General features: G+C 45.8%; 1 protein-coding gene across 1 annotated transcript; it reads left to right on the top strand.

The window, feature by feature from the left end:
- Positions 1-1,519: 1,519 nt before the first annotated feature.
- On the top strand, positions 1,520-4,593 carry LOC133894985 (alcohol acyltransferase 9-like). The gene is made up of 2 exons (XM_062335210.1): positions 1,520-2,119; positions 3,448-4,593. The coding sequence occupies exons 1-2, from the start codon at positions 1,658-1,660 to the stop codon at positions 4,372-4,374; spliced, it is 1,389 nt and encodes a 462-aa protein (XP_062191194.1). The 5' UTR covers positions 1,520-1,657; the 3' UTR covers positions 4,375-4,593.
- Positions 4,594-13,408: the final 8,815 nt, after the last annotated feature.

Raw genomic sequence — 13,408 nt, 5'->3', positions numbered from 1 at the left:
CCAGAGGCTTGAACTAGGAGCAGTTGGGAGTCAGAGCTGCCCTCCAATCGCGATGGAATTTACTCGTCGTCATCGGGTTTGAGTCCAAACTTAGCACTGTGCTTATATTTATAAAATATTTATATATATCCTTAATGCCTTGATACTGATATAGAGACGGAAAGATGTAATTTTTTTATTAAAACCACCGGCAAGTAAGATGAAAAAAAAGGGTTGGAACTTGGTCCTCGTGAAGGACGAAGGAGTGCGAGGGCCGGTGTGCAAACTCCGGAGTCCGGATTGCAGAATTTTCCCGGCAAACAACTCGATCCATCTCGGAAATAGTCTCGAAAGAAAAAGAAACGGAAAGGGATCCATGTGGAAAATTGCGGCTGTCACCAGCAACGATAAATACTCGTGATCCTTCTGGTTTCGAGTTGGATCGTTAGGTTCCGAGGACTCTTTGTAGCGACTAGCGAGTCCGTAACCTCGAACCTCGAACCGAGGTAACCGGGTGGCGACATTCAACTACTACCTCTATTTTTTTTACTCATTGTTTAAAATATTAACATAGTTTTTAACAAATACGTTTGATTATTATTTTTGATAATTATTTTTTGGTAAAATTTAATAAAAATTAGATAATGTTAAAATATTTTTCATGATAAATTTATTACTATTATTTTCATATGCCAAATATGAATAGTTTTGTGTATATTAGTGGTCAAAGTTTTTAAAATTTAATTATACGTATTCTAGAACGATATCTATTTTAGAACGGAGGTAGTAGATATTGACAAGGTTTTTAATGCATGACTATGACCGTTGTTATTTCTAAGCATGTGCTGTTAAAATTTATTTAAAATATAATTATTTGATCTCACCTGATCCGGTGTATGCTTTTTGTGGTCGTATTTGTGATTTGTTGAATTGTGTTGTGTTTGAGATGATTGGGTGAAAAAGTTGCCTAAATCTCGAGCCGTTTCTCTTCCGTTTCATTGTTGCTGCTGTTGCCGAGTTCGAGTTCAAGGTTTCCCTAGACTTTGTCAAGCCAAGCTTGAGCTCTATTTGGAGCTCGAGCCACTTGTTTTCTGTATATGCAGTGTGCCATCAACTTGGACTTGAAATTAATTAAACGACAAATTGAGCTCGAACTTGGCTTGACGAAGCTTAAGCCAATTATCCAGTAGCTCACTCGAGCTCGGCTCATCCACGGCTCAACCTCTGGTTAGCTCACTAGATGTGTTATTTACGAAGTGCCAAGCCTTAACGCAATCATTTTGTGTGAGCTCTTTATTTTGATTTATCATTAGTTAGTTACTATTTGCCAATTTTGCATTTTTTTCTATTTTCCACTTCACTTCGCGAGGGGCCGATTGTGTCGTTTCAGATGGTGGAGAGATAGTGTATCCTCGCAAAAAAAAAATGGAGGAGAGAGTGTAAACGCAAAAAATGAATTAAAAAAACTAAGCAAAATAACGAGGGACCCAATTTAAAGAGTGCTATAAATGGCTGCCACTACCAGTGTTGCATTCCCTAAACAGCTCACCTGTCGAGTGGCATGTAATCAACACGATCCTTACAATACTCGAGTGGCATGTAATCAAGACCAGCGCCAGCACTATAGACACCACCAGCAGGGCAGGCCTGGAGATGGTAGATTAACGCAGGGGCAGCCATGGAGAAGGAGACGGCGCCGCCGATGGAGCTGGAGATCCCCGGCGAGTGCCAGTACGCCGGCGGCGAGCCGGCGGTGGTGCGCCCGAGCCAGCCCACGCCGCGGCACACCCTGTACCTCTCCAACCTCGACGACCAGCGGTTCCTCCGCTTCTCCATCAAGTACCTCTACGTCTTCGCCGCCCCCGCCGCGGTGTCCGCCGACGCGCTGAGGGCGGCGCTCTCCCGGGCGCTCGTCGACTACTACCCGCTCGCCGGCAGGCTCAGGCCCAGCGACGACGACGAGGGGAAGCTCGTCGTCGACTGCAATGCGGAAGGGGCGCTCTTCGCCGAGGCGTACCTGCCGGGGCTCACCGCCAGCGAGTTCCTCCGTGCCCGAGCCAGGCCGCACAAGTCCTGGAGGAAGCTACTGTACAGGGTGGAGGCGCAGAGCTTCGTCGCCGTGCCACCTCTCGTCGTCCAAGTGACTGTTTCTTTCTCTTGGTTGATTAGAGCAATCTCCTTGTTGATTAGAACAAATTTTGCTTCTTTAATTTTTATCAGATTTAATACACTAGCAATTTATTCTTTAATACACTTGATTTACAAATAGCCATTGTAGTACCATTTTGCAACGCTTAATTACAGAATTATGGACCAATGCATTAGTCAGTAGAGTTGATGAAAAATTAAAGAGCACAACCGGCAACATGCCACTTTTCCAAAAGAAAATTCTTGGTCATTTCTTTGCTCTTTTGCTGGTGAGATAATTAGGATGATCTAGTTTATGTTATCATGCATTTCACGGTGGTGCTGTGATGAAGTTTTTGTTTACAACTTGCTAATAAGTGATATCTTGGCCTGACCATTCTTAAAGTTAGCAAAATGAAAGGATACGGTTAAAGGAGAGTCCAACCTTCTCAAAAGGTCTTTTTAGGCAGACAAGCATATGGCAAGGTTAGGCTAGGCTGCATCTTTGTCCATCCAAATCTTCCTGTCACCAGTCCACTTGAGTGAAGTTTATCATGATGCCGTGCATGCATAATCTCCTCAGTCCTCACCCAATATACTCCTGGAAAGATCAGACCAGATTGTGAGAATGATATCTTAATCTGCAAAAAAAGTTATTAAAGAAAGCCCCTCACGCTGTAGGTCAGGTTAATTGCATCCATTCCTTGTCATACAGATCTTCAGCTGCAATACAGAGTACAGGCTACAGTACTGGCACTGCTAGAGTGCTCTCATATATGCCATTGCTTTAGAGTGCAGTGCAAATCTTGTACAGTCGGTGGTGGTTTAATTCAGTAGGATCGGGGTACTGTTTGCTTTGATTTGGGTGACCTACCTAGCTCATATTCAATTATCATGGACAGGAGTTTAAATTATTTTACTCCATGCTTTGTTCTGAAGAGTTGTGCCATGTTGAGAGCACATGTGGTGTGATGATTTCCACTAGTCATCTTCCACACACTCTTACACCTGGCAGGGCATGAGGTTTGCGCCTGTGGGAGCTGACGATGTAATTTGCTGCTTTCTTGCAGTTGTAGCTTTCAGGAGAACGGCTCATGCATCATCTTCAGTTTGATTTCATTTGATTTCCGGATCCAATTTAATAAACATATGCAGAGGAGAAGTGGACATAGATTGTTAATAGATAGTATTTATTAAATTTATTTATGTGCTAGTGCCTTAGCACGATGGATCTTGATCACGATCACTCTTTGCTTGGGCACTGCATGCACGCCTTCTCTGTGCTGGCACGTCATGCGAGGCACGTTGGAACTGTTGATGACGTCGCACGTGCGTACGCAGGTCACTCGGCTGGGCTGCGGCGGCATGATCCTCTGCACGGCCATCAACCACAGCATCTGCGACGGAATCGGCACCGCGCAGTTCCTCCAGGCCTGGGCGCGCGCCGCCCGCGCCGACCACCACGACGACGACGCACTCGCGCCTTCGCCCTTTCACGACCGCCACGCCCTGCGCCCGCGCTGCCCGCCGCGCGTCGTCTTCACGCACCCCGAGTACTGCAACGTCAGCGCCACAGGCAACGGCAACGACACCGGCCTCCTGGCCCGGCTGATCGGCCAGCCTCTGGTGCCCGTGTCGCTCACCTTCACGGCGGCGCACCTCCTCCGGTTGAAGCGCCAGTGCGCGCCGTCGCTCAAGTGCACCTCCTTCGAGGCGCTGGCCGCGCACGTCTGGCGCGCGTGGGTGCGCGCCCTGGACCCGCCCGGCGCACTCCCCGTGAAGCTGCTCTTCTCCGTGAACGTGCGGCGGCGCGTGAAGCCCGAGCTGCCTCGGGGCTACTACGGCAACGGGTTCGTGCTCGGGTGCGCCGAGTCGACGGCGGCGCAGCTGACGTCCTCCTCGCCCTGGAGCGCGCGCTACGTGGTGCGGCTGGTGCAGGAGGCGAAGGAGTGCGTGGACGACGACTACGTGCGGTCCATGGTGGACCTCCTCGAGGAGCGGCGCGGCGCGAGGCCGGACCTGGCGGCGAGCCTGGTGATCTCGGCGTGGACGCGGCTGGGACTGGAGGAACTGGACTTCGGTGCGGGGACGCCGGCGCACATGGGCCCACTCACCAGCGAGATCTACTGCGTGTTCCTCCCTGTGGCCGGCGGCGACCCACACGGCGTCACCGTACTCGTCTCCGTCCCGCAGGCCGCCGCCGACAGGTTCCAGCATTGCTGCCTCGTATTCCTCACGGACACCGACGTGGACGCAAAGCTGAGCTGAGCTAGCTTTTCGACGAGTTGTTTCCAATGTCAGACATAATTACGTGTACTAATTACTCCGATCTACATGGTTGAATGGACCGAATCCGATAATGCATGCATGTACACTCGAGTAGTAAACTCCTCTGTGTTGTCGTAGAGCACACTTCTGTGTGATGATCGACTAGCTCGCCACGCTCCTACGAACGAAATTCTGTAGGTGAGTCATTTAAAGGATCTGTTTCTCAGTATGACTGCATGTTATCTTATTTTTTTAACTGCAAAAAGTGTGTCGTTAGATAAAAAAAAAGACAATATGCATTAGGGTTTTACTAGGGTCTTTCTATGAAGAGTCATATAAAATTTCATTCCACACTCGTACTAATAGTTAATAGTTAGTTGGGAACCGATCGATTCGGTCCACACCGCATTCATGAATCAACTTGTTTTTGGTAAAGTTCAAATTCAAAATTCTTTTTTTTTAATTTTGACAAAATTCAACTAGTTTCTATCGAATTCCATTGAATTACTGTGCGGTTACCGTGGTTTTCATGGTATTCGTCGGAGACCGGTTTTCAGAGGTCAAACGTATTTGTAAACCCTGGTTGGGAATCGTGGTGCCCATTCTGCAATGTTGCATTTCATTGTCCCTCTTTAGAGAAGTTATAAAAAATCATGGTGATATGAGTGGAAATTGTCTTGCAGTGAATGCCTTAAGTAGTTGAGCAGAGACTTACAGGACATGCCCTAGATAAGATAGCACTTTTGACGATGACTATTGGGTAACTGCAATATTTAGATATCCTAAGGTTTTTTATAATTCTCAGAGCATATCTCTATCTCTGAGAAGGAGATCCGTGGTTGAAAGGAAACCATCTGTAGGAGTCCAGGTATCTTGTGAACAGGAAAAATTATCTTCAAGAATAAAAGAAAGACTTTAGAGGACGTATGACACCTCCATATATATATATGGAGTCTGGCCCCCCCTGCGGAGGACATATCCATTAGAAGCGAATACAAGTCATTGCAACAAGAGCAAGCCGAGCAAGTAAATCTTCGATTAGGTTTAGATTCATCTAGGTTAGCCACACCCTCTTATAACAGGCTCTGTTCCATATAAGACAAACATAATGTAGGATTATTAGCCCGAACCTGTATAAAAACTCCTATGTGTTTTTCTGTGATTTGTTTACCCGAAGCATCCCCAATCTATTCTACAAATTTGTAAGATCGACAGTTCACCAATCATCGACAGCTGGCATCGGCCGTGGCGATCATGACAATAGGCGTTGAAGATTCTACACAGAACATGCCATCGACTACACTGGCACAGAAGACTGGTTTTTCAAATGAGGGGTTCGATGACAACTTTACCCGTCCTACCAACGAGCAGGTGATCCATCAGGTGGACTTTGACAAGGAACTCTCCGGTGATGACTCCAGCGATGAGGTAAGTCAATTTATGGATCAGTGTGCCAAGGATTACGATATCAAGTTCTAACTACCTGGCTGCCAAGACGATGGTGAATACCCTATTCACCACAAACTGGGATCCTCCCCCGCAGCTTCTAATTACATAGATTGTCAAGATACTAATCTAGAGCAATCTGACAAGAAATTCATGATGGATCTGGACACTTTCTCTAGCCGAGGTTACCCCCGAGAAGTCTCCGCTATCATGACAGGGGTGATGGTCTTGACAATCATGATGATGACCCTACAAATGGATAGGACTCTCTGGCTCCAGGTATGGGTGATGGTCAGTACAAGATGAGCACACCTCTCCAAATCCTTAATGGAGCACCGATTTTACTGTCTCCTGACAATCAACATGGGGCTGAACGCTTCATATATATGACCGGTAAGAGGATCCTTCTTCTACAAGAGGTCCTCATGCATCCTCCAACCGCAGATCTGGAAACCTTAGCCGGTAAGTACTGGATGAACTCGGTGATCGACTTGACGAAGGAGGTCATCATCCAGGCCGAGAATTCTCATCTAGACCTGGTCAGAAACAACGCTACCGGGGTAGATCACATAATCCCCTGTCATGAGACATATCGGATTCGGAGAGACGTAACCCCTGGAACAAAGCTTCCTAGGATGATAACTGAGCAAATAACCGCCGCCAAACCTTGCAAGTCAAAGGTCATCAGATCAATGGCTTGCGTGAGGTTATCGACGGTTGGCGAAGGCATCTAAGGACCTCCGAAGGGGCTTCACATACCTCTCAGCATTTTGATCGGAGAACATCCTGACACTGATCAAATCAGAGCCGATCGCCGACTCATGTGGGAAAAACTTCCAAGGCTGCTGGAAGCAAGCATGGCGCAATCAACAGATACCTAGTCTTCTCTCCAAATCTATGGAACATAAGCTGGCTGGCAAGGTTCCACCTCGGGATGATTGAGAAGTACAACGAAAGGACGAATCCCATTGAGTTTCTCCAGATCTATACCATAACCATCCAAGCGGTTGGTGGGGACGAGAAGGTAATGACGAATTACCTCCCTACATCCCTTGAAGGGATTGGCTTTGTGACATTTCAAACCAACTTCCAGGGTACATATGTTCACGCTGGCACAAAAAACGATCTCTACCATTGTGAGAAGACGGGGAACAAAATCTTGCGCGAGTTCGTATGCCGCTTTAGCAATATTCAGAACAACAATCCCAAGGTCAGCGATGACGATGTCATACAGGTGTTTACTCATGGGGTCAAGAGTCAGAGGTGTGTAGAGGACATCACAATGCAGGAGCCTAAGACGGTCAAAGAGCTTGTGAAGATCATCGATGATGCGGTCAAAGAGCTTGTGAAGATCATCGATGAGTCTATCAAGGCTATAAAAGCGATACTCATTCTCAATGAGAAAACCTAGGTCATAAAACACCCTCAACCTGGGCTCGAGGACGACAAGGTCAAGATCAAGCGCAAGAAAAACACCGAGGGAGGTAAGGGCAAGAAAAATAACTCTAAGGAAGTCTTTGCAGATTTGCCCAACACTCATCCCGACAAGCATCATGATTTCTCCCGGGTCAAGAACTTTACGTCAGGCTCTAGCGAACATGACAATAAGCCTTGGTGTGACCTCCAATAGACAGACAACCATAGCCTCCACGAGTGCTGCATCTAGAAGAAGATGATCTGGGCAAAGGTCGAGAAAGTGGCCAAAGGAAATAAGACCTAGGTCTCAACCCATAGTAGGGATTCCAGTTCCAGAAGTAGCAAGGTTGACACGTATTCGATGTCTTTCCAGCTGGATGATAGGATGATTGACCACATGTTCGATGGTTCTGCTTCCTATGAGTCCAAAAGACAGTGTAAGACATTGGCTCGAGAAGTATTAGTTGCCTTCCCCAAAGGTTGACATGCCGTCAAGCGGTCAAACGTCGACATCTCCTTTGTCCAAGATGATTGCCCAGAGAACTTCGTATGGCCAGACCACTTCCCGATAGTGGTCGAGCCTACGATCAATAACTGCAGGGTCACCTGAGTTCTTATTGATGGAGGGAGTTCACTGAACATCCTCTTTGCTAACGCACTCAAAGGGATGAAAATATCCTGATTTGCTATCAAACGGTTACTCAAATCTTCCACGGTATAGTACCCAGATCTTCGGCCACCCCCATTGACCATATATCGCCCCTTGTAACATTCGGGAAGCATGCCAACTTTTAGACGGAAAGATTATGTTCGATATGGTTGACTTCGAGACAATGTATAACGCTATCCTGGATTTATCGACCATGGCCAAGTTCATGACTACCACACATTATGCTTATTAGTGCATGAAGATCCCGAAACTTGAGAAAGTTATTTCTGTTCAGGGTTGCTCAAAAATAGTCATACACTGTGACAAACGAAATCTTGATATGACCACACACCATCTACCCTACAAGGAGACAAAACACTCAAGGCTTAAGGTAGTTGTGAAATCTCATGACAAAGTCAAATCAGTTCCCCTCGACCCAACAGAGCATTCAAAGACCGTCTGGATCGGCTCCAATTTGGATCCCAAATAGGAACTCATGCTCATCACTTTTCTCCTGGCAAGTTAGACATGCTTGGGATCCATAGGGAGGTGCTTAAGCTCAAACTAGCTATCTAGCTTGATGCAAAGTTGGTCAAGCAGAAATTCTGACAGTTCTCTCCCAATTGGAATGAAGTCATCAAAGAGGAAATGAAAAGTTTGACTGCTCCTTCAGTAAATGTTATCGGTAAGCTATCTTTATTAATTGAGATTATAGCCTTCCTTTATTTGACATGCTTTGTAAGGCTAAGTAGTATTTCAATCAACCTTTCTTCATGGATGTCTTTATCATTGCTCTCTGGATTATTTGGAAGTAGCGAAATGGCTCTATCTTCAAGGATCAACTTCCTAGCCTTTCTTCCTGGAAGATTGGCTTCTTAGAGGAATCTCATTTACAATCTTTTAGATTCAAGGATTTCTTTAAAATAGTCTTCCTTATTTGGCTAGATCTTGTTTTTTAATTTGTCTTTTTCTCCTTTTGGATCTCGGGCGATCCTTTGTATTTTTGCCCCTGTGTACAATGCTTTGTTTCTTTTCTAATAAAAATTTAGTAGGAGCCTCCCCTACTATTTTCGGTTAAAATAAAAGCGGAAATGGAAAGGCTCACCAAGGCAGGTTTCATCCGGGAGGTGTATCACCCTGAGTGGCTCACTAATCCTATCATGGTAAAAAATCAAATGGCAAATAACGGATGTGTGTTGACTTCACTGATATCAACAAAGCCAGCCCTAAGGACACTTTTCATCTACCACGAATAGATCATATAGTTGACTCCACTTTTAGCTGCAACTATCTAAGCCTTCTTGATGCCTACTCTAGTTATCACCAGATTAACATGCATCCAGAGGATCAGGAGAAGACCTCCTTTATCACTACGTTTGGAGTTTATTTCTATGTCAATATGCCCTTCAGATTGAAGAATGCCATAGCCACATACCAACGAGGAATACATATAACACTACATGATCATATTAGATGGAACGTTGAGGCTTATGTCGATGATCTCATCGTCAAAATGAAAAATAAGGAAGATCTCATCTCCAACCTACAAGAGACGTTCAATGACCTACGTAAGAATTGACATATGCTGAACCCAGAGAAATGTGCGTTAGGAGTTGATGCGGAGAAACTACTCGATTACTTGGTGTCATACTGGGGAATCGAAGTCTATCATGAGAATATCAAAGCTATTAAAGAGATACAACCAGGTGCATGGCAGCCCTTAGCCATTTTATTTCCTGGCTCAGGATCGAGGACTTTCCTTCTTCGAGCTACTATGACAATATGACAAGTTTGAATGGTCAAAAGAGGCAGATGAGGCATTCAAAAATCTGAAGAGGTGTCTTTCTCCCCCTGTGCTAATCACTCCCAACACTAATGAAGATCTACTCTTATACATCACGGCCAGGCCACATGCTGTAAGTGGGGTATTGGTGGTGGAAAGAGAAGTGCAAGACAATCGAGAGAAAAGCCAACGATCGGTGTACTACATCAGGGAAGTGCTCAATGGTTCCAAAGAATGCTACCCGCAAGTGCAGAAGCTATTCTATGCTATACTAGTGCCTCACGCAAGTTGAGACATTACTTTCAGGCCCGCAAGATCACCGTACCATCAATATTTCCACTCGATGAGATCCTGAACAATAGAGATGCAATAAGCTGAATTCCAAGTGGTTCGTTGAGCTCAATGAATTTGACATCCGCTTCGTACCTCGAACATCAATTAAGTCGCAAGTAATCGTTGACTTCATAGCTGAATGGACAGAACTTGAACAACCCTAGGATGACATCGGCAACTTATCAGATGTATAAACTCTATTCTTCGATGGATCGCTCACGCTTCAAGGCATGGAGGCTAGAATTATACTGATATCTCCTACGGGAGGAAGCCTGCAATATGCTTTGTAGATCAATTTTTTGGCCACGAATAATGTAGCCAAATATGAGGGTCTGCTCGCTGGACTCCGAGTAGCTTCTGCACTTGGCATTTGTGGCCTACTTGTGAAAGATGATTTATAGTTGGTGGTGAAAGCAAGTTAGTAAGGAGTATCAAACATCGGATAAGACCATGATGGACTACCTCGTGGAGGTGAGAAAGATGGAAAAGAAATTCATCAGACTCAAGGTTAAGTATATCACAAGGATGGACAACTGCCTCACCGATAATCTTGCATGCCTAGCATCCTCACAATCTATAGGACAACTCAAGATTTTCATAGAGAAACTCTCGAAGCCGTCTATGCAATCATCAGATGACATAGCCGAAGGAGTTGTGGTCTACAAGACTTATAACTAGCTTGGAGGCTCGCCAAGAATCGACGCCCCAAAAGGAGTCACGGGGGAACTCATAGCTCAGCTCAAAAGTGAAGTGATGGATCTAATCCATAAGTACCTTGAAGATCAAGTTGTGCCTGAGGACGATGCACTAACCAAGCAAATTTTCCATCAATCCAAGATGTATACCTTGGTGGACGGTGCTCTCTATCGAAGAGGTGCTCACAGAGTACTCATGAAATGCATATCTCAGAAGCAGGGTACAGAACTATTCGAGAAAATCCATGGAGGGGGTGCGTGGAGCTCATGCTTCCTTTTGAACCCTTGTCGGAAAGCCATTTAGAAAATATTTCTATTGGCCTATGGCTCTCCATGATACGAGTGAGTTGGTAAAAAAGTGTATCAACTATCAGTTTCATAGCAGACATGTACATCAACCCGCTCAAGCTCTACAGACGATCCCCTTGTCATGTCCATTCGTGACTTGGGGGCTGGTAGCGTTTGGGGGCTTCAAGTTCCTATTCGTTAAAATTGACACCGTCACCAAGTGGATTGAAGTTGATCTGATCGGTAAAATCACTCAGATAGCTGCCAATTAGTTCATCATGAAGAGCATCATAATAAGGTTCAGCGTCCCAAGTAGGATCATCACAGACAACAACACTTAGTTTTCGAACGTGACGTTCAACGATTATTGTGAAGAAGTAGGCACTACAGTTGGCTTTGCATTCGTGGCTCACCCAAAAAGTAATGGATATGTTGAGTGGGCAAATTTTTTGGTACTTCAAGAAATCAAGACCTGCATCTTAAACAGCTTATCTGCCTACACTAAAGCCTGGGCTTCTGAGTTGCCTAATGTGCTCTGGGCACTTCGAACGACATCTTGTAGGACGATGGGTGAAACGCCTTTCTTCCTAGTCTATGACGCCGAAGCAATGCTACCCTGTGAACTAAAGATCAAATCTTCCCGAGTCGAACTATACGCCCATAAGGATGAAATCGCGAGAAAACATGATGACCTCAATGTTCTCGAAGAAAAAAGGACACAAGTGTTGATAAGATCAGCGTGGTACCAGCAAGCTCTCTAGCGTTACCATGACTAGAACATCTGTAAAAGATCATTTGAACCTAGAGATCTAGTTCTACGACTCGTACAAAGCTAGAAGAAGAGCAACAAGCCATCTCCAAAGCTAGAATGTCCTTATAGGGTGGTCGAGTCTAACCGACTAGGCTCGTATAGGTTAGCTATGGAGGATGGTCAAGTCCTTAAAATTTCTTGGAATATCGACCAGCTTCATAAGTTCTATGTGTAAGTATTTATGATATATTTTGTAATATTAGTTGTTATATTGTCAATATATGTATTTTATCTATTTCAATCCAATGCCTTCAAAAACTGAGATAAGATGCTATTCGGGAATTTATGCCCACACGCACACTTGAGATTCTGGACTGCCCATCCGAGAATCCTTCCCCGATAACTAGTCTGGGGCTTTGTGTATGCTAGGACTACAAAACTTATCGCGCGCGCCATTTTTTCCAGCAAGAAGGGAGGAAATATCTTTTAGGGATCATGGAAAATCTTATCGTGTCCCCAAGTGCCTGAAAGCTGAGATGTTTTCCGCTCAAAGTCTGACCTAAGGTAATCACAATGAACATCCCGATAAGAGATCCTAAAACTCCAAAAGCTATTTGGAAGAAACAAAGGCCAAACACTTGTTTAAACTTTCCTTGTATTCACTAGGGGATTTAAAGTCATACACATGCATTGTAGTAGAAAAAGAAATATTTTATTTAACAAGATTTTGAGATCTTTTACAGATAAGACAATGGAAAGAGGATTACCAGAAGTCCTAAAAGATCTACTCGATGAAGAGGAAGGAGAGACTTCCTTGGCTCTTTCCAGCCGCCAGAGCCAACAGAGAAGATGGGGTCATTGACGCTCCAACCCCTAGTAAACTCGCCGGTTTCACTGCCGATTATCAACATCTCCAACGACGACAGGTTTAGGAGAGACATTGGTTCCACATCATCACCGTCGATGTCACTGCTCCGACCACTCCTTCTGGCTACCCTCACCGAAATAACACGAGGATGGAGAGGATGAAGCGACCAACGTCATTCCATTTTTAACTGAGATGCTACCGGACGCCTCCTCTTCCTTCACCTCTATCGTTGCCTCCTCTTCCTCTATTTATGCCTCTAAGAGGTCCCAGTCCACCTCGTCTTAGGATGGGTGACGCCACTGAGGATTATAGGGGCTTGGCCGTCTTTAATAGGAATGCTGCAAGTCGCTGCTAAAGATGTCCAAATGGGTTGTGCCTACTTGGCCAGCCCGACGTACGGGACTATAGGCACGACCCAGGCCCAACACAACACGAGGTCACAGGCCTTGCCTGGGCTGAGCGTGCGGCACGACATGCCGACACAGCAAGACCCGACTATTTCAGGCCGGCATGGGCACATCCCAGCTCGGCATGCCTAGGCTTGGCTAGGCACAGCCGCCCCATGCAAGCATGACACGGAAGCGGCCTAGCTCGCCCACTAAGGCACGCGAGGGCATGACCGACTCGGCACGGCACGGCCTGGCCAGCACACCTGGGCTGACCAGAAGCAGTTGCGTGTGGGGCTGGCCCAGGAAGGCACGCGCGGGCATGGGTGGCAGGATTGACACATGAAGGCACATGGGGGCACTCCGGGTTAACGGGTTAAACCCATTAACTCGTTGTTTTTGAATTTTCTTGCCATTTC

The sequence above is a fragment of the Phragmites australis genome, chromosome 2 (genome assembly GCF_958298935.1).
Source record: "Phragmites australis chromosome 2, lpPhrAust1.1, whole genome shotgun sequence".
Taxonomy (NCBI): Eukaryota; Viridiplantae; Streptophyta; class Magnoliopsida; order Poales; family Poaceae; genus Phragmites; species Phragmites australis.
Note: the sequence above shows the minus strand (reverse complement) of the source record. Positions and strands in the feature narration are given on the sequence as shown.